We start from the raw sequence: 21,476 nt of genomic DNA on the forward strand, positions 1-21,476 counted from the left end.
AAATCTAATACGGAGGAATGAGCCTTATGTTTTCAGCAAAAATATTTAAGGCTTAATGCATAAACGTGACTATTATAAATTATAACTATAATGAGTTTATATTGATTGTATATTCGAATGCCAAATTTGTAAGGTACTGTAAAATCGCCTACATATTTGATAATTTTTCTTTCAATGAAATACATCATGTGATGATAAAAATATTATTACTAAATTATCTAACATAGTATGTAAATGGTCAGAACATATATATACGTTGGAATATTATCTTTGTCCTATAAGAGATGTAGCAAATAAATACATACCTTTCCAGTTCTTTATTTTACTGGATACAATTGACTAAACACTGCACATAAAGTTAATGCAAAGATATGAAAGTATGAATGGGTTTAGATGGATGTAAAACTTATCTTTGTATTATCATCCAAGACATTTTTTATTGTACTTGATCTCATTGTCTGCTTATAATTTATATAGTCTTGACGTAGAAGATCATGAAATGAGCAATTCGTGCTGATAACATGTTATAAAATAAAAGCAATTTAGTAAAACATGAACAAAAAATGTTATGAAATAAAAACAATTTAGTAAAACATGAACAAGAAATGGAGATAGAGAGAAGGAAGAGATTTTTTTCTTCAATTGTGTGTATTTTCTTATCTATTTCAAGATCTTTATATAGACATGAAAAGTGAAGAAAAAATATGTCATTGAATATGTTATTAAACATAGAAATATGTCATTGAATATGTCATTAAACATTTGAGAAGATCATGGAGGAAGAGTAGACATCCACCATAATTTGATTTTTCTTATAACAATAGTTGATTATCCCCAACATATTATTTTTCAATTTATAAGCACTTTAGATTTGACTAAAATACTTACTATTCTATTTCTATACTTATTTTTTAATTTCCAAAATACTCTTTATAGAAATAAAACCCTAACACTCTACCTACCTTTCATTCTTTTACCTTTTTCACGACTTTTCTCGAAAACCAACAACTCTGCGGCCAACCTCAAGAAACAATCAAAAGTTCTGAAGCTCTTCCATACGTCAAAAGCATGTGAAAGCTTTCTAGTTTAGAAACTCTTAATTCGTTCATCTTCTTTATTTTAAAAAAAATTGTTTGCCCTGTGTTATTGAAACGAACGTGGTAGATGTATAAGTTTTTAGCAAAGAACTGATATGCGCCAAATATATTAATTATTATATTATAGCTTATGAGTGTATTTTGGCTTATCATAAATTAATTTAAGTTCAAAAAAAATAATCTTATCTGATTAAATTTGTATTAAATAAAAAGAGAAATAAATTATTTTGTACTTGAATCAATTTGGTATCCAAAATCTTGTAAAAGTCATATTTTTATTAATATATATAACTTTAAGGGCATTTAAGTCACTGTAGCAGAAAAACATGCTTATTATTAATTTTAACACTTTTATCCAAACTCGTAACTATTTATTATTTAAATCAGTTTCACCACTTAAAAGTATTTTTCAGCACTTAGCCAAACGGACTCTTATTCCGTTTTATATTGTCTTTGTGAGGATTTCATGTTTTTTTACCAAATCAGTGAAACAATTTATTTATGTTTTACATGTAGGATGAGATTCCACTTAGAACAAACTTGTTTCTCCAAGAGTTTGCGTATAAGTGTACGTTTTGGCTGACTGTTGGACATAATGAATGAAACATAACTTAACACTCATGCAAGATATCCCATATCGGCTGACACATAGGAAAATCAAAAGCTGCAGGGATATAAAATATAGGGCAGAGCTTGTCAATGGGTGATCAATAAGATCCATGGCCTAGGTTGGTGACCTCCATTACACTTTGGAGGGGTGCTTGCCTAAGGTCGACCCAAGTGGTTGAGCCTACGTCATAATTTGTGGCAGTGGGGGTCTGCGTTCGTGCGGCCCTATCCAATTCCTAAACAAAACTTTTGGGTAGCTTATGCACTTCCTGTTTTGGAATGGTTTCTTTTTATTATACTTCATAGTCAGTTATCTGATTCCGTGTATGTGCTTTTATACTCCCATCTTAATGTTGAATCTTGTAACTCAAACCAATTCAGATTTTTACAAAATCTTATTTTGGTAACAACACGAGAAAGATGACTTATATGTTCATATCTGAAAATGCTTTGAAGCAATGCTGAAACAAATATTTTGCGGGGGGAGGGGGGCTCAACAAAGAACATGAAAAGATAAAGTAGAATATTTCAAAATATCTGAGGGAGGCAAAAGACAGTTATATAGAGACAGCATTGAAATTTTAGTCTTTAGATGATTTTAAATTTGTTAAAAACTAGAATGGGAGCAGCCACCAGCTGTAGCACTGGCACACTGCCCTTGTTGTCATGCTTCTTAATACATATATTTTTCCATATACAAAAAATCTACTGATGAAAAAAGTCTCAAAATCTTGCGCCCTCTCATATGCAAATATTTGTTGTAATTACAATCTGAAAGGTTTATCTTCCTTTTTTTAAAGTTAAACATCAACTTATTAACAACTTCAAAGAACCTGATTAATCTCAATCAACTTCCATACCTTCCTTTTCTCATTTCCCAGTTACATGTTCTCCTTGCTGTAAAGTTGGAGAAAAGAAAGGAAAGCAAGGGGAAAACGAAGCGAAAAGTGAAAGACCTGGCCAATTTCTTCTTCTTTTTTTAATTAAGTAGGAAATTTCAATTTTCTACCAGTCAAAGACAAAGACTAATCGAAGTAATTGCTTTAATTAAGGAGTTGTAATGAATTTTTATTACATGTGCGTAAAAGGATGTATAAAACTGAGGTATGTGTCTATAGTACCACATCGAAAGAGAAGGTAACTGCAGGGTGTTTACACTATTATAAAATTCCACGCGAGTCCCTCCGAATTCTCACGCAGCCACGCGGTGAGCACAAAGCGAACTATTCTTTCGCCTTTTACTAAAGAATACCGTGTCCGCGCCGCAAATAGTGGCATACGCCTATTTTTGTAGGGTTACTCTATATTGAGTTACCCCAACAATTCAAGTATAAATTTTAAAACTCGTTGTCATCTTAGTCTAAATAAATATGAGATGTCTTGGCATTGTTTTATTGTTAAAGTATTGTTTAAGTAAAGAGTGGTACACTATCGTTTAATTTGGATTTGCTAGTTTGGTTTTACACATATTTTTGTGAGTGGAAATACTTATAGGTAAAGCAAAGTAGTAAATTGTAACAAACTTAGTCTGGGAACAGCATGTAATGTTCATTCTAAATTGTCGGGCTCACTTGTTCACTAATTATCAAGGCTCTTTCCTCCATTTTTTGCTCACTTGTAGGGGTCCGCCCCCCCCCCCCCCCACAAAGGGGGAGGGAGTCGGCTGAACAACTCAGCCATTGGCAGAAATTCCGCACACATCCGATCCCCAATTCTTGTTCTCCCCGGATGATCGTATTGGGTGAATTATTACCTCGTATGATTGTGTCGGGTGAGCAACAACCGCTTTATTATAGTACTTGCTTATGGGCTAACAAGTCACACTTTGGCCAAGTATCCTACAAAGAGACACCCGAGAGCCAGAAGTATTAAAGGAATGGTCGTAGGAATGGTCCGTAAGATATCTAGTCCGAATGAATTGGTTGGTACTAGAAATGTTAGAAGAAGTGAAGTCTTCCCATTCTTCTTGTCTTTGTGAGGATTTCATGTTTTCTAGACCAAATATGAGAGCAGAGAATGGGAGATCAACAAGGCCCTGGCCTAGGCTAGTGACCTCCATTGCACTTTGGAGGGGTGCTAGCCTAAGGTCGGCCCAAGTGGTCGAGCCTATATCATAATTTGTGGCAGCGTGGGCCTGCGTTCGCGCGGCCCCTGCCCAATGCTTAAACAAAACGTATGGATAGCTTATACAAATCCTGTTTTGGTATGGTTTCTTTTTATTATGTCGCATTAGTCAGTTATCTAAATCCGTCTGCTTTTATACTCTTACTACTTAATGTGGAATCTTATGACTCACATTTAATATTCAGAAAGAATCCAATAAACTGTTCAATTGGCGGAAGCTCGTCCTGAAACCATATAGGTTAAATTTTACTTGACCCATAGTTGTGATATTAGAACTCGAGACAGGTAATTTATATATTCGTCTCTTTAAAGATATAAGATTACTCAGGAAATCTTTTGAAGCAATGCTGAAATAAAGATTTTGGGAAGTTGGTGGTGGGGAGGGGAGGACTCAACAAAGCACATGAACATATAAAGTAGTTAGAATATTTTCAAAGATTTGAGGGAGGCAAAGGAGATCTATATAGAGACAAAATTGAAAGAACCAGATTTTCCCTTTTTCATGTTCCAGGTAGATGTTCTGCTTGCTGAAAATTTGAGGAAAAGAAGGGAAAGCAAGGAGAAAACGAAGCAAAAATCAATGACTTGGCCTCCTCATTTTTTTTCATATTAAGAAGTTCAATTCGATTTTCTACCGGTCAAAGACAAATCAAAGTAATTGCTTGATTTGCTTCACTTAAGGAGTTATAATAAGTTTCGATTAAAGTACATGTTTATGTCATGTTGATAAACATCTGAAGATTGAAATAAGCAACCTTAATTAACAACGCTACGGTACATATGACATCGATTTTAGAATGAATTAACTTATAAAATGTGGATTAATAAAATGTGTTTTAATGTTTGCTTATTGCCTTGGAGAGCTGACAAAAAGAATCAAAGGTATGCAATTGAGGTCTGTGTCCATACCACACCGAAAGAGAAGGCAATTGCCAAATGCCAAGTGCCAAGTGCTTAGACTAATATAAAATTCCACACGAGTCGCTTAGAGTTCTCACTCAGCCACGCGGTGAGCACAAAACGAACTATTCGAACTAAAGAATACTGTGTGCACGCCGCAAATAATGGCATACACCTATTTTTGGAGGTGTTCTCTTTATTGAGTTCCCCCAACAATTCAAGTATAATTTTTAAAACTCGTTTTCTATTTATACTACGCAAATAAATACGAGGCTTTGTGGTAATTTTTTGTTGTTAATCTTATAGATTGGCCGTTCAGGCATTTACTCAGGGACTCAACCCCCGAAGCTTCTTGGTTTTGCAGCAGCTGAAACAAAACTTGATAGAATACCCGGCGGTAACTTGGGCCGACGTTCACAATAAGTACCAGTCAAAAATCAGAGTCGAGGATGACCAACTCGGAGCCCCTTCCGGGTCCGTTTATCCCATCAGAACCGATGACATGCCTAAGAGAATAGTCAATCATGAATCAAGGCCGGTCTGAGATCGGTATCAACCATACAGTGTAGATCGAAGGGGAAATAGGTCCGGGCGCAACTCTATAAGAAACGAAAAGAGAAGCGATCGAGGGCCCAATAACCGAGGCCTGATAAGCAAAAGTGGATTCGACAGGCCGATCGGGGGGAGGGAAGCTCCAAGATTGTTAGAGTATAACTTCAACGTTGACGCAACTAGCATCGTATTAGCCATTGGACGCATCAAGGAGACCAAGTGGCCTCGATCATTGCAATCCGACCCTACCCAGAGAGACCCTACTCATGGCCACAGGACCGAGGACTGTCGACAACTGAGGGAAGAAGTTGCATGGTTGTTTAATAACGGGCATCTCTGGGAATTCCTGAATGATCGAGTCAAAAACCACTTCAGGAACAGGGATTCCAACAAACAGGCAGACCAAGAAGAACCTCAACATGTCATCAACATGATCATTAGAGGGGTCGATGTCCCTCAAGGTCCCGATATAAAGCGCACAAAAGTATCCATCACGAGGGAAAAGCGCATCCGAGATTATATCCTGGAGGGGGCCATTTCGTTCAGCGACGAGGATGTCGAGGGCATCGTTCAACCTCATAATGATGCACTGGTAATGTCCATACTTATAAACAAATCCCGAGTTAAGCGTGTGTTGAGTGATCCAGGAAGCTCGACCAACATCATCAGATCGAGGGTCGTAGAACAGTTGGGGCTAGAAGATCAAACAATGCCGGCGGTCCGGGTGTTGAATGGATTTAACATGGAATGCGAAACTACCAAAGGAGAAATAACTTTGCTAGTAAATACCGCCGGGACGATTCAGGATACCAAATTCTACATGATCGAAGGGGACATGAGGTATAACGCCTTATTCAGAAGGCCTTGGGTTCAGAACATGGGGGCAGTACCCTCGACATTACACAAGGGACTAAAGTTCTCCACCCCAGGAGGAATCAAGACGGTTTACGGAGAGCAACCGGCCATAAAAGAAATGTTCTCAGTCAACAAGGTGATCTCGGTGCCCGTGCTCTCGATATCAAAGAACACGAAGCCGACTAGGAAGGAATAAACTAAATAGCAATCACCGATACCGGCCCCGACCAAATCGGAAGAGCGTGGAGCAGGTGAGGATGATGATTACGGAGTCCCTAGGTCGTTCATCGCCCCTGATAATTTTGATGCCACCAAATCAACGGTCGAGAAGCTGGAGCAAGTCATAAGGATTGAACACTTGCCCGATCGGAAGGTATACCTGGGCACGAGGTTAACTCCCGAGCTCAGGAAAAAACTCATTAAATTCCTTATAGCTAACATAGAATGTTTCGCTTGGTCCCATCTTGATATGACAGGGATTCCGCCGCAGGTGACCACTCATAAGCTAAGTTTGGACCCGAAGTTCCATACGGTTAAGCAAAAAAGGAGACCACAATTCGAGGTCAAGCATACCTTCATCAAGGACAAGGTATCTAAACTCCTTAAAATAGGATCCATTCGGGAAGTTAAGTACCCGGACTGGCTAGCCAACATAGTGGTAGTACCTAAAAAGGGAAATAAGCTATGAATGTGTGTAGATTATAAAGACTTGAACAAGGCATACCCTAAGGATTATTTTCCTTTGCCTAACATCGATCGGATGATCGGCGCGACGGCCGGGCATGATCTAGTCAGCTTTCTCGATGCTTATTCCTGGTACAACCAAATTTGGATGGACCCGGGCGATCAAGAAAAGACTTTATTTGGCACTAAATTCGGCACCTACTGTTATAATGTAATGCCTTTCGGATTAAAGAACGCCGGTGCCACCTATCAATGCATAGTAAACTGGATCTTCGAAGAACATATAGGAAATTCAGTGAAAGTTTATATTGACGACATGTTAGTTAAGTCCCTGCAAGCAGTGGACCATTTGAAACATTTACAGGAAACCTTTGACATATTGAAAAAATACAATATGAAGCTGAATCTGGAGAAGTGCGCATTCGGGGTTGGATTGGGAAATTTCCTCGGATTCAATGTATCCAATCGGAGGATCGATATTAATCCTGACAAGATCAAGGCCATAAAAGACATCACCGTGGTGGACAACCTCAAGGCCGTTCAGAGGCTGACCGGGCGTATAGCTGCCCTGGACCGGTTCATATTAAGATCTTCGGACAAAAGCCATCGGTTCTTCTCACTGCTGAAAAACAAGAATAATTTTTCCTGGACCCCAGAATGCCAACAAGCTTTGGAAGAACTCAAATGATACCTTTCGAGTCCGCCACTCCTCCACACTCCAAAAGCGGATGAGCAACGGTACCTCTACTTAGAGGTGTCCGAGGTGGTAGTAAGTGGAGTTTTGGTTCGGGAAGAGGAAGATACGCAATTTCCTATTTACTATATTCGTAGAACTCTAGGCGAGGCCGAAACAAGGTATCCTTACCTGGAAAAATTGGCGCTCGCTTTGCTAAGCGCCTCCAAAAAACTAAAATCGTACTTTCAATGTCACCCCATATGTGTCGTAACCTCTTACCCACTGAGGAACATCATGCACAAGCCCGAGATCTCGGTCCGATTGGCCAAATGAGCCATCAAAATCAGCGGGGTATGATATCGAGTATCTACTCCGAACTACCATAAAATCTCAAATTGTGGCCGACTTTACGCCGGCCTTAGTGCCCGAAGTTAAAAGAGAATTATTGTTAGCCTCGGGGGCTACCTCGGGAATTTGGACCCTTTTTACGAACGGTGCCTTCAACGCAAAGGGATCCGAGCTCGGTATCGTGCTGAGGCCTCCTACAGGGAATGTAGTTAGGCAATCTATTAGAACTGTGAAATTCATTAACAATGAGGCCGAGTATGAGGCCATGATTGCAGGTTTCGAATTAGCTAAAAGCCTTAGGGTCGAGGTGGTCGAAGCTAAGTGTGATTCCCTCCTTGTGGTAAATCAAGTCAATGGGACGTTCAAAGTAAAATAGGAACAAATGCGAAGGTATTTAGACAAGTTACAGGTAATGCTGCATCAATACAAGGAATGGACCCTACAATACGTGCCCCGAGATCAGAACAACGAGGCTGATGCTCTGGCTAACTTGGAGTCCTCGGTTGATGACAATGAGTTCAGCTCGGGGACAGTAGTATAACTCATGAAGTCGGTAGTAGAAGAAGGTCACACCGAAGTAAACTCCACGAGTTTAACTTGGGATTGGAGTAATAAGTACATAGATTACTTGAATACTGGAAAATTGCCCTCAGTTCCTAAAGAATCGAGAGCTCTGCGTATGAAGGCTGCCAGGTTTAGCTTGTCTGAAGGGACTCTATTCAGAAGAACGTTCGACGGCCCACTGGCCATAAGCTTGGGGACAGGAGATATTGAATATGTCTTGAGAGAAGTTCACGAAGGCACTTGCGGGAACCATTCGGGAGCAGAATCTTTGGTTCGAAAATTAATCAGGGCCGACTACTACTGAATCTACATGGAGAAAGACGCGAAGGACTTTGTACAAAGATGTGACGGCTGCCAGAGATATGCACCGATGATCCATCAACCGGTAGATCTAATCCATTCGGTCTTATCCCCATGGTCGTTCATGAAATGGGGAATAAACATTGTCGGTCCCCTACCGTGAGCACCTAGTAAGGCTCAATTCATATTATTCATGATCGATTATTTTTTAATGGGTCGAAGCTCAAGCGTTCGAGAAAGTCCACGGAAAAGAAGTCATTGACTTCATTTGAGACCACATAATATGCCGATTCGGAATACCGACCGAGATCGTAATTGAAAATGGGAAACAGTTAGTCGGCAGCATGGTAAATAAGTTCTTCGAAGATCATAAGATTAAGAAAATACTACCAACACCATACCACCTCAGTGGAAACGGACAAGCAGAATCTACGAACAAGACCATTCACCAAAACCTAAAAAAGAGGTTGACCTATGCCAAAGGGAAATGGAAGGAAATCCTCCCCGAAGTCCTGTGGGTGTACCGTATGACTTCAAAATCTAGTATCGGGGCCACCCCGCTCTCACTGCTCTATGGTGCCGAAGCCTTAATACCGGTCGAAGTGGGAGAACCCAGCCTCAGGTTCCAATATGCGACCGAAGATTCAAATGGCGAGGCTATGATCACGAACCAGGAACTATTGGATGAAAGGCGTGCGGCCGCCCTAGTCCGGATGGCCGCCCAAAAATAATGGATATAAAGATACTACAACCGAAGATCCAACCTTCGACACTTCAAGATCGGGGACTTGGTGTTGAGAAAAGTAATATTACACATCCGAGACCCGAACGAGGGGAAGTTGGGACCGAATTGGGAAGGACCGCGCCGAATCATCAGAATTACTGGTAAAGGCTCAAACAAACTCGAAGCGGGAAATAGTGTGCAACTACCAAACAATTGGAATATGACACTTAAAATGGTACTACTGCTAAGGTACGATCTCAACTACTCTTTTATCATGTTATGAATCAAACTAACACTTGCAGGCAACACTAAAGAATGGATGTGGCTATTATGTCTGAAAGCATGCGTTGCACTCTTTTTTTCTTGAACCGATTTTTTCCCAAAATTTGTTTTCCAGCAAGGTTTTTAACGAGGCAACAATAAAACGTGCTAACTTAGATTCGAAAGTCAGTCAAAAATCGGAGTCAATGGACGTTCAGAGCACATCAACAATATTCGATCCCTCTCAAGCTCGACCTCGAATACTGGGGGCCATCATCCCCGGGTTAGGGTTCTTAGTAAGGAAGGGAGAACACTTCGTACTTGAGTAGCTAAGGCTCGGTGGTTAGGATACATCATAAGGGTCAAATGGTCGTAAGAACCGTGCCCACATAGCCCACCTTAGCCATGATATAAATTTTTATCATGTACTTTACACATTGAAATGAAAGAAAGTTCCGTCTTGCTATTATACATTTTCTTGCCTCTTAAAACCCCGTATCCTAAGAGCCCAAGGGCTACCCTACTCAGGGACTATAGAGCCCAAGGGTTACCCCTACTCGGGGACTATCAAATCCAAGGGCTACCATTACTCGGGGACTATCGAACCCAAGGGCTACCCCTACTCAGAGACTATCGAGCCCGAGGGCTACCTCTACTCGGGGACTATCGAGCCCGAGGGCTATCCCTACTCGGGGACTATCATCCGAGAAAAGTTCAGATGAACCGGGCTACTAGATCCAGGGAGCACCAAACCTATTAGACGATGCCCAAAAACAAAAGGCTATGCCGCCAAAAAATGGCTCGGAGACGTCCGAAGCTCGTAATCAAAATAAAGGCCTTTATAAAAATTCAAAACCTGCTAAAAGGTTACCCTCGACAAAAGCACTGTCTAAAATCACTAAAGCATCTTGAAAAAACTTCTGATCGCACCGAGTTTTTAGAGCCTCGAGCAAACAAGCTTGCATCGAAGTCAGGCTCCGTTCGAACTTCTGAAAAAATGGACGCCTATAACTACATTGGACTCTATGCTAAGGCATTAGGAACATTGCAAGAATAGAAATTATTAGAAGATGCTAAAAAAGTAAAGACTCGGAATTGCCAGAAAGGGAATATTTTATATATTCCAGAATATACTTACAAAGGCCCAACAAAAATGGCCTCAAAATAAACAAAAATGTACATAAGACAAAACCAAACAAATTACTAACGCATCTACGCTTGATCTTCACCAGGGCCCGACTCTTCGCCAGAGCCGTCGGAGCCTTCAGATCCTTTTGAACCCTCGGAGCCTTCGGTATTTTCGGGCTCATAAAGCTTCTTTGCCTCGGCTTCAATTTTTTTGGCTTCTCCGATCTCAGCCGATAGGTCAAATCCTCGGGCGTGGATCTCCTCGAGGGTATCTCTGTGGGATAGTCGCTTTATATATTCAGCATTTTCCTTCAGGCGGACGTCGGCTGCCTCCACACCGGCCTTGTATTGGGCCACCATTTCGTCGGCGTCGGTGAAGGTCGTAGTCAACTTGGACTTCACTGCCTCGTATTCTCTACCGAGGGCATCCCTCTCTGTGACAACCAAGCTCAGTTGTGCTCGGAGATCGTCATTCAGCTGAGACCACTCATCAGCTTTCTCCTTCTCCACCCGGAGTTGGACCTAAACTGATGCCAGCTTCGCCTTGGCGGTTTCCTTCCATGAAGCCAGAAGGTCAATTTTGCTTTTCCACCCATCGGCTATGGCTTGGACCTCGTTCATCTCGGCTCGGAGTTGGGCAATCAGGTCGATCTTCTGTTGGACCTGCTAGGAGAGGACTTATCATATCTTGTTGGTCTGATGCATACAAGTATTGTTGTATGCAATATAGAAAATCTTAGACCAATACAGAAAACTTTGTTCTCGTAAGCAATAGTTTACCCATTAATATGAGGTATTCAATGCTAAACCGACTTGGATATAAACCATCATTATTAAGATGAACTGTCTTGATTACATAATCAAAGAATTATGCTTTTAATTGAGAAAAGTAATTTTAAATTCCAAATTGCAGATTGACAATAAACATACATGTAACCATCTTATATATGCATCTATAAGTGGATCACATGATAGGTGAATGTGCCCACATTCACCTTTTATATCTTTCAGAATTCAAGGGACTGTCCTAACTTTAGCTGGTATAATCAATTTAGTATGAGAACAAGCAACACAAGAGAATTTTTAAAGAATCTTCTAGTTCTTCAATATATGCTTATCACAATTCTCAATTAGCTCATCATACTTATATCGGATGGCAATATCGGTTATACTGACTAATAACTTATTTGCACATATGCTATCTTTCAGTAAACTTCTGGTTTAGTATGGCATAAACTTTTGCATCAGTAAACTTCTGATTTACTGTGGCTACTTTTGTAATAGTAAATTTCTAGTTTACTGTAGCTGCTTTTGCCTCAGTAAAACTTCTAGTTTATTGTGACTGCTTTTGCATTAGTAAACTTTTGATTTACTGTGACACATGATGTAGTACAAATTGAAGAATAAGATGGGTAACTTCTCACATACATATTATTTTACCCCCTATGATTGTGAAAACATGAAGATGTTCAATCTTCCAATCATTTGTAGTCTCAGTATGATAGTCATTTGTATTAGTAAACTTCGGGTTTACTACACCATATATTTTGACCACAATCATATAATATGAATGACATATTTATATATAAACTCTTCGAGAGCATTCGTTTATTATTCACAATTTAATATTATTCGGACACTACTGGTGTCATGTGTCTTCTAAACAAATAGTTAGCTCTTCAGGACTTTTTGATATATTTTGTACTATCCAATATTGTTTAGACACTTCTGGTATCATGAGGGAAAATCATAATCAAATGAACAATATAAAGACAATTCTAAATATATAAATGACAAAAATTAAGAATTTCGGCATTTTTACCGCCAACTTTGTGGCAGATGTCTCCTTCATGGAGAAATGCTATTATCATCTAAACGGGGAAATCAATAGCAACTAACCATAATATACTAATATGGTTATAGTTGAAAGCATTCTATAAGAATCCTTTTGCCTTAGATGATACTTAATAAAATTATCCAAGATGTTTTACGTACAATAGGTACGTGCGGCAATGATCATTATGCCACAAAAATAAGATTTATATCATCTGTTATTCTACCTCTTCAGGAGGTAAGTTGTGGTATTTCTTCATTCACTCTAGGGAATAAAAATGTGCTTCAAAAATAACTTTGAATAGCTCATTATTTTGTGTAAGCACAAGAAACCATCGCTCATAATATTTTTCTGCTTCAAGAAGAAATTTTAATTGTTTTACTACTTCAGGAGCAAATTTAAAATATAAAATATTAAATATATATTCTCACAATCATGTTACCTCTTCTAGAGTTAAGTTGTAATACATTTATATAAAAAGCGCGTTCATATTTACAAACTTTATTAATATTGTCTCATTCACTTCAGTGATTGAATTAATATTATCAAAAATTCCCATTCTTCAAGAAATAAAATATAATTATTTGAACGTGCATTAATCATATCAAATTGTGATGGCTTCGAAACTTTTTAAATATATTTGCTACTTCAGGAGCAAATCGAGGTATGCTTGTAATATGCAGAAATTTTTTTCTCTCTTAGTTATCTTTATTGTAACCATAGCAAGCCTAAATTATCCCTTTTGATGGTCATAGGCATATACCACTTCTAGTGGTTAATAAAATTTAGTTACAATGAGATATACGAAACATAGACATTTCTGGTGGTTGTATATTTCTTGCAACCTCTGCTGGAGTTTAAGTGGATCTAACAATGTTATCCACATTGTAATTATTTTTAAAGATATTTAGGACGAAAACAAATATATACGTAGCACATAACCAAGCAAGTGATGATAAAGATATTAAATCAAATATAAGCAAAAAGCTCAAATTAATTTATACAAGTTTGGCCACTCCAAACGTAAGTGATATCTACATTACTACTGTCAAGAAGAAAAGCTCACCACTTCAAGGATATAATATGCCCTACGATACTTGGAATGAACAAGATCTAACCACGAACATAAGAGTGCCGCCTTACATCGAAGGTGGACACTGAAATAGAAATTAAATTCGTAGTAAGTGCTCAAAAGACAGAGTCTCATGCTGATAACGTGTTATAAAATAAAAACTGTAAAGTAAATAAACCGAAGGCAAGTATAGAGAGAGACTGATATATTATTCGACTTCAAACTAATCTAATAGTGAACTGAAATCTTCTCTATTTTTAGAAGAAAAGAAGCAGTTGCGAAGCTTTTCAGGAAGCATCTGCGGGGCTTTTCTTGAGCTGCTTATAAGTTGTCTGCATGAGTTGCTCGCAACCTGCATGTTTAATAAGAAGTTGCTGCAAATCATTTCATTGAGTTGCTTGCAACCTGCCTGCATTAGCTACTTGGAGATAAACTTTAATGGAGCACTAAGAAAGATTATCTACAGCGGATTAATAAATGGATATCCACAATAATATTTTCATAACAAAACAACAAAAATTGTGTGGATGCAGGAATCATCTTTCCTTTGTGTTTTTCTTCTGAGAACAATATCTTTAGAAAAATGCTTGTGAGAAAATAAGTATGTTGGTTGTTTGAATATACTTTTGAAGGAAACCATTAGCTATAAAAATTTCGTCAATTGCCATACTGAAATCAACAGTTGAATTCACATTATCGATTAATCTATTGAGCCATTTTACTAATAGTAGAATATTCTTCTTCTGGGCTGGGGCATCATTCATTTTACTTGGATTTCAAGGTCATAGCTCCAGTTATACAAGTTCCCTTAACACTACTCAATTCCATTGTTGAGCCAACCTAAAGGTGGTAAAAGGGATGCAATATATTTTTTTTCTATAACCATGGTGTCCAAACCAGTTTGAGCATCTTGACTAAATAATTGCCAGCTGCTTTGTTTTCGGATTGTCTCAATTGGGTCCTCCATTATACACTTAAAAACAAACCTGCATTGGAAACTCAAGATATTAGCATACATTTATTACACCCTGTGCGTCCCAAGGTGACGTAATGAATATGAGACAGAATATTCTTCTTCTGGGCTGGGGAATCATTCATTTTACTTGGATTTTAAGGTCATAGATCGAGTTATACAAGTTCCCTTAACACTACTCAATTCCATTGTTGAGCCAACCTAAAGATGGTAAAAGGGATGCAATGTATTTTTTTCTATAACCATGGTATCCAAACCAGTTTGAGCATCTTGACTAAATAATTGCTAGCTGATTTGTTTTCGAATTGTCTCAATTGGGTCCTCCATTATACACTTAAAAACAAACCTGCATTGGAAACTCAAGATATTAGCATACATTTGTTATACCCTGTGCGTCCCAAGGTGACGTAATGAATATGAGACTTGTTTATCATGATTTAAATGAGTTTAAAGTCATAATATATCTATATATGATATTTGGATAGAAAATATAAAGTTTGAAAAAAATCAGATTAAAGTTGCGGAAAAACTAACTAAAGATTTGCCTTGTAATGGAGCTTTTTGAGCAATAACTTTCGTGTGATATATAAGGTCTTTTTGGGACATATTATATATCAAATTAAATATCTACGAGTCTATTTTAAAACTCATTAAACTTTTCATCAATACGACATAGGAGTAGAGAGATATCCGCATTTTTGCGAGACTGTGCAAGCAGCTCGGTTGGGACCGACTTGAGATGGCCACCGACCCTACGTCTTTTAAAAGATATTTCAGCCTCATTTCGGGTTATTTCTCACCCAAATTTCATCCAAAAGCTCTCCAAAACTCTCCCTAACATATCCCAAGATACCAAGAACCAAACTCAAGGAAAATCAACTCAAATCATCATCAAAGGTCTTAAAGACTACACGAGTATGCTTCTATGATATTGTGGTGTGATTGAGGGCTATTGTGAGCTAAGTTGAGATACGGTTTCGAGTTGTAGATGATGTCTAAGGTTAATCTTGTGTTCGTTGTGTTGTTTGAGTGAAAAACCATAAGATAGCACTTGAAAGAACATGGGATATGGTTGTCTTTTTGGTTGGACTGTTTTGTTGATAAATATATGGTTTGTGGTGGCTGGAAATTATGAGAAATAAATTGATAATGTTGTGGCTGTTGTTGTTAAGTTTTTTCTAGGAGTTAATTAAGCTGATTGAAGAAGAAAAGATGAAAAACAAGTAATTAGCGATAAACATTAAGGTGCTAGACGTATGAGGCTGTTCTGGAAGACATTTTGAACTAGAAATAATATAGTACATATAAGTATGATGTTATGAAGGTTGTAAATTAATTTAAGGAATAAGAGTTGGATTCAATTTATATCTTGTTATGAGTAAAAACGAGCTTGCCGCTCAATATGATTATTAAGATAATCAGAGAAACTCATATTGGATTATATTGTTGTTCTTGTTATTGTTGGTTATAGTTGTTGTTGGGTTGTTGATGACCCTTAGTGGTCTTTGCGATGTATTAAAAATAGGGGAGTTTCTGCCCGATTTTCCTTAATCCATACGACTAGCCAAATACGATGGTACGATATTATATGTTAACGGCAATATCATTTCACTTGTTGTAGATGCAAGAAGTTGTGTTAAGCTTGGTTGAGTAATAAGGAAGAGATCATACATGTATGTTAAGGCTATCCTTTCTTTTCTTTTGGCATGATCCATATGATATAACGAAAAGAGCAAGCATGCCACTTTCACGAATGATTCTATTCCTAGAAGTACTACCGTTACCTATGTTCTTGATTCCCCATATGTCCTACTATCATATCGTCTGTTCATGGGTCTCATGACATTTCGAGAGATCTTATTGACTTATTTCATTATGCACTGCATTCATTTATACAATTATATTGACCCATGACCAGATGGCGTTATATACGCATATAGTATATGTATATGGGATATAGGGGAAAGGTTATGGCGTTATATACCCACCACCACCTGATCAACTAGTATACGTTTATGATTTCGCCCACAGAGGCTGAGATGATATGATAGGATGCCCTCAGGGGTTTGATGATGTTATGTACGCATATACCTATGCATGATATGACATTTATACACATACGCATGACATTATAAATATTTTCATGATTCACAGAGCTATTCAGACTTAGAGGTTGAGTTCTTTACTCCATGTTTCTTTTATGCTTTTTATATATTAATTTTTATGCCTTACATACTCGATACATTATTTGTACTGATGCCCCTATTGCCTGGGGCCTGTGTTTTATGCCCGCAGGTGCCGGTAGGCAGGCTGACGGTCTCCCTCCTTAGGATCCTAGCTCAGCGAGAGTTGGTGTGCTCCATTCGATCCGGAGCTGCTATTATGTTTTCGTACGATACTTTTGTATACATATAAGGGTATGACGGGGTCCAATCCCATCCTTTATACAGTTTTACACTCTATTAGAGGTTTGTAGACAGTCATCTATAGTTGGATAGTATGTGGCCTTGTCGGCTCGCCCTACTATATTTTGCATGTATCATATATATATCTTTTGAGTATGTCTCCTCACGTAAGTTATTCACATGATTCAGCAGTTTAGGGGCAGATGTTATGCATGACCTACACTTATTTCATGTTTATATCTTAGACGTATGCCTAAGGGTGTTTGGTAGGTAGAACTCGGGCAGTCGTCAAAGTCCATTAGGTTGGGTCGTGATAATAGTAGTATCAGAGCAGTTCCATCCTAGGGTTGTCTGCAAACCGTGTCTAGTAGAGTCTTGTTTATGAGTGTGTTGTGCACCACACTTATAAATAGGAGGCTACAAGACATATAGGATGTTACCCTCCCTTCTTATCTTAGATCGTGCAATATAAGAATTCATTTTCCTAATGTTATGTTATGTTTTCAGCGATGCCCAATAAGGCTACAGCTGCCCAGAAGGGCAAGTCCGTGGATGATGAGACTACAAGTCGAGCGCCACCAGTTACCAGGGCTCGGGGAGAGTCATATAGTGAGAATCCATCTTAGACTTCACATACCCTACCTTCTCCGGAAGAGATCCGAGGGGCACCAGCTCCAGCGCCAACCCCAGTACCCCCAGTTCCTCAGCCATAGGCACAGGGTCCAGAGATGAGAGATGCTATTCAGCTATTGACTCGATTAGTGGCCGCACAGGCTCGACGCCAGGAGGTAGGTATCAGTCATGCAGATAGGGCCATCAGTGTGAGGATTCACGATATCATTAATTTAGACCCTCCTATATTCACTGGAGCAGATCCAAATGAGGACCTTCAGGTATTTATTGATAGGTTGCAGAGAACTTTAAGGGTAATGAAGGCCACTACAACTAAGTCAGTTGAGCTAACTTCCTATAGACTTCGGGATGTTGTAGTTAATTGGTATGAGTTTTGGGAGTTGTCCAAAGGTGAGGATGCCCCTCCAGCAGTATGGCAAGAGTTTAGAGAGGCTTTTATTCGTCATTATTTGCCACCAGAGCTTAGACATGCCAGAGTTGATAGGTTCTTGACCCTTCGGCAGGGTAATATGAGTGTTCGGGAGTATAGCCTTCAGTTAGATTCTTTGGCTAGGTATACTCTCACTATTGTAGCTAATATGGAGGATCGGGTTCACCGGTTCGTGATGGGGTTGGAGCCGCACCTGCTTAATGACTGTATGTCAGTATCACTTCAGCCAGGCATAGATATTTCTCGTATTCAGGCATACGCTCAGGGCGTAGAGGAGCGTAAGTAGAAGAAGAGGGCCGATTGTGAGCATGATAGGGGCCAGAGTAGGAGAGCAAGATCTTCAGGTCCTTCTAGTGAGTTTTGAGGTGGTCAGCGATAGCAGTACCCGAGGTAACCAGCCCAACCATCGGCTAGTGCACCCCCTCAGTTTACCGGTAGGAGATTGGATAGTTCCACATATTCAGGGCCTAGTCAGAATTTCAGGCCACCCTTGCCACGATGTGCTCAGTGTGGTAAGCAGCATGTCGGGTAGTGCCTTGTAGGGTTAGGTGTTTGTTATACTTGTGGTTATCCAGGCCACGTTATGAGAGATTGTCCGATGAGAGGTGGTGCAGGTATAGCTCAGACAGCGAGATATGTAGCCAGTTCGTCATCATCAGTACGCCCCCCTGGGCAAGGTTCACAGGCACCAGCTGGTCGTGGTAGAGGCAGAAGTGGAGCATCTAGCTCGAATGGTCCTCAGAACTGTATTTATGCATTAACGGGTCGACAGGATCAGGAGTCATAACCTAATATTATTACATGTATATTATCAGTCTCCTCATATGATGTATATGCATTGATTGATCCAGGTTTCACCTTATCATACGTCACTCTATTGGTTGCTAGTAAGTTTGGGATAGAACTTGAGTTGATTAAACCTTTTGAGGTGTCTACACCTGTTGGGGATCTAGTGATAGCTAGACGGGTATATAAAGACTGTATAGTAGTAGTTCATAGTCATTCTATAGTAGCAGACCTGATTGAGTTAGATATGGTGGAATTTGATGTTATAATGGGCATGGATTGGTTGGCTTCTTGTTATGCTAATGTTGATTGTAGATCAAAGACGGTCCGGTTCCAGTTTCCAGGGAGCCAATTCTGAAGTGGAAAGGTAATATTGCATCGCCAAGAGGTAGGTTTATTTCCTATCTCAAGGCAAGGAAGATGATCAGAAAGGGCTATATTTATCACTTAGTTCGGGTACAGGATGTGAAAGCAGAGTCACTGACCCTTCAGTCTATCCCGGTGGTTAATGAGTTTCCCGATGAGCTTCCAGGCCTTCCGCTAGAGTGGGAGATTGAGTTTTCTATTGACACATTACCAGATACCCAGCCGATATCTATTCCTCCATATAGAATGGCACCTGCAGAGCTGAGAGAGTTGAAAGAACAACCGAGGGATTTGCTTGAAAAAGGCTTTATCATACCTAGTACATCACCGTGGGGAGCACCTGTGTTATTTGTAAGAAAGAAAGATGGTTCCTTGCGGATGTGTATTGATTATAGGCTGTTGAATAAGGCGACGATCAAGAATAAGTACTCGCTCCCGAGAATTGATGATTTATTTGTATCTGTTATAGGGTGCCAGATGTTTCTCGAAGATAGACTTGAGGTCTGGGTACCATCAGGTAAGGGTTAAAGAGAAAGATATTCCGAAGATAGCATTCAAGAGCAGATACATGCACTTTGAGTTTTGAGTTATGTCATTCGGGTTGACCAATGCCCCAACAATATTCATGGACTTGATGAACCGTGTGTGCAGACCTTTTCTAGATCAGTTCGTGATTGTATTTATAGATGATATTTTGGTTTACTCCCGTTTAGAGGCTGGGCATGCAGATTATTTTACTGTACTCAATGTTCTACAAGAAAGGAAGTTGTATGCAAAATTCTCTAAATGTGAATTCTGGTTGAATTCTGTAGCCTTCCTTGGTCATATTATTTTAGGTGAGGGTATCCGGGTTGATACACAGAAGATTGAGGCAGTGAAGACTTGGCCTATACCCATGACACCGATGGAGGTTCATTGCTTCCTGGGTTTGGCAGGTTATTACAAGAGATTTGTAGAGGGTTTTTCTTCTCTTTCAGCACCATTGACAAAGTTGACTCAGAAGGCAACTAAGTTTCAGTGGACTGATACTTGTGAGCGGAGTTTCCAGGCATTGAAGGAAAGATTGATTGCAGCACCGGTTCTAACACTTCCATAAGGAACCGATGGTTATGTTATCTATTATGACACTTCAGGCGTTGGATTGGGTTATGTATTGATGCAACATGGTAAGGTTGTCGCTTACGCTTCTAGACAACTAAGAAACCATGAGAAGAATTACCCGACCCACGATTTAGAGTTAGCCGCGATGATTCATGCACTAAAGATGTAGAGGCACTATTTGTATGGCATTCATGTTGATATTTATACAGACCATAAGAGCCTTCAGTATATATTCAAGAAAAAGGAATTGAATTTACATCATAGGTGATGGTTGGAGCTACTGAAAGACTATGATATTGATATTTTATACCATCTAGGGAAGGCGAATGTAGTAGCCGACGCCCTCAGCCGTAGATCTATGGGTAGCCTATCATATTTATAGCCAGAGAAGAGTGAGATAACTCGTGAGATTCATCAGCTAGCTAATCTTGGAGTTCAATTACTAGATTCATGTGGTACCAGAGTTACTATTCAGGACACGACAACATCCTCTCTAGTAACTAAAGTGAAAGAACGCCAGTATGAAGATCCTGTGCTAGCTCACTACAGAGATATAACCCTTCAAAAGGAGAAGACACCATTTGAGATTACAGGAGATGGAATCCTCAGATATCGAGGTCGACTATGTGTTCCTAATATGGCAGGGTTGCACCAGCAGGTTATGGGAGAAGCTCACTATTCTTGTTATTCTATTCATCCAGGAGAGACGAAGATGTATCATGATATCAGGGGAATATACTGGTGGGACGGAATGAAGAAGGATATAACAGAGCTTGTTGCTTAATGCCCTAATTGTTAGCAGGTTAAGATTGAGCATCAGAAACCCGGTGGATTATTGCAGGCTATAGAGATTCCAACTTGGAAATGGGAAGTGATTAATATGGATTTCATCATAGGCTTACCTCGTACCCAGTGTAAGTTCGATTCTATATGGGTTATTGTTGATAGACTTACAAAATTAGCTCATTTTCTGTATGTCAGGACTAGGTATTTAGCAGAAGAATATGCAAGGCTTTACATTAAGGAGATAGTACGACTTCATGGTGTCACTATA

General features: G+C 39.3%; 1 protein-coding gene, 3 non-coding genes and 1 pseudogene across 4 annotated transcripts; all 5 read left to right on the top strand.

Moving 5' to 3' along the window:
- The first annotated feature begins 1,772 nt into the window (after positions 1 to 1,772).
- LOC117281495 (U1 spliceosomal RNA) lies at positions 1,773 to 1,935 on the top strand. Its single transcript, XR_004512126.2, has one exon. It is a non-coding gene; the product is annotated as a U1 spliceosomal RNA (small nuclear RNA).
- Positions 1,936 to 2,904: 969 nt separating this feature from the next.
- Positions 2,905 to 3,021, top strand: LOC117281496 (U5 spliceosomal RNA). The gene has a single exon (XR_004512128.1). It is a non-coding gene; the product is annotated as a U5 spliceosomal RNA (small nuclear RNA).
- Positions 3,022 to 3,700: 679 nt separating this feature from the next.
- Positions 3,701 to 3,861, top strand: LOC108948520 (U1 spliceosomal RNA). Its single transcript, XR_004512127.1, has one exon. It is a non-coding gene; the product is annotated as a U1 spliceosomal RNA (small nuclear RNA).
- A 969-nt stretch (positions 3,862 to 4,830) lies between these two features.
- Positions 4,831 to 4,938, top strand: LOC117281497 (U5 spliceosomal RNA; annotated as a pseudogene).
- A 12,896-nt stretch (positions 4,939 to 17,834) lies between these two features.
- LOC138897961 (uncharacterized) lies at positions 17,835 to 21,206 on the top strand. Its single transcript, XM_070183988.1, has 6 exons — positions 17,835 to 18,447; positions 18,745 to 18,915; positions 19,021 to 19,097; positions 19,271 to 19,343; positions 20,134 to 20,399; positions 20,805 to 21,206. The coding sequence occupies exons 1-6, from the start codon at positions 17,835 to 17,837 to the stop codon at positions 21,204 to 21,206; spliced, it is 1,602 nt and encodes a 533-aa protein (XP_070040089.1).
- The last annotated feature ends 270 nt before the right edge of the window (positions 21,207 to 21,476 follow it).

The sequence above is a fragment of the Nicotiana tomentosiformis genome, chromosome 8 (assembly GCF_000390325.3).
Source record: "Nicotiana tomentosiformis chromosome 8, ASM39032v3, whole genome shotgun sequence".
Taxonomy (NCBI): Eukaryota; Viridiplantae; Streptophyta; class Magnoliopsida; order Solanales; family Solanaceae; genus Nicotiana; species Nicotiana tomentosiformis.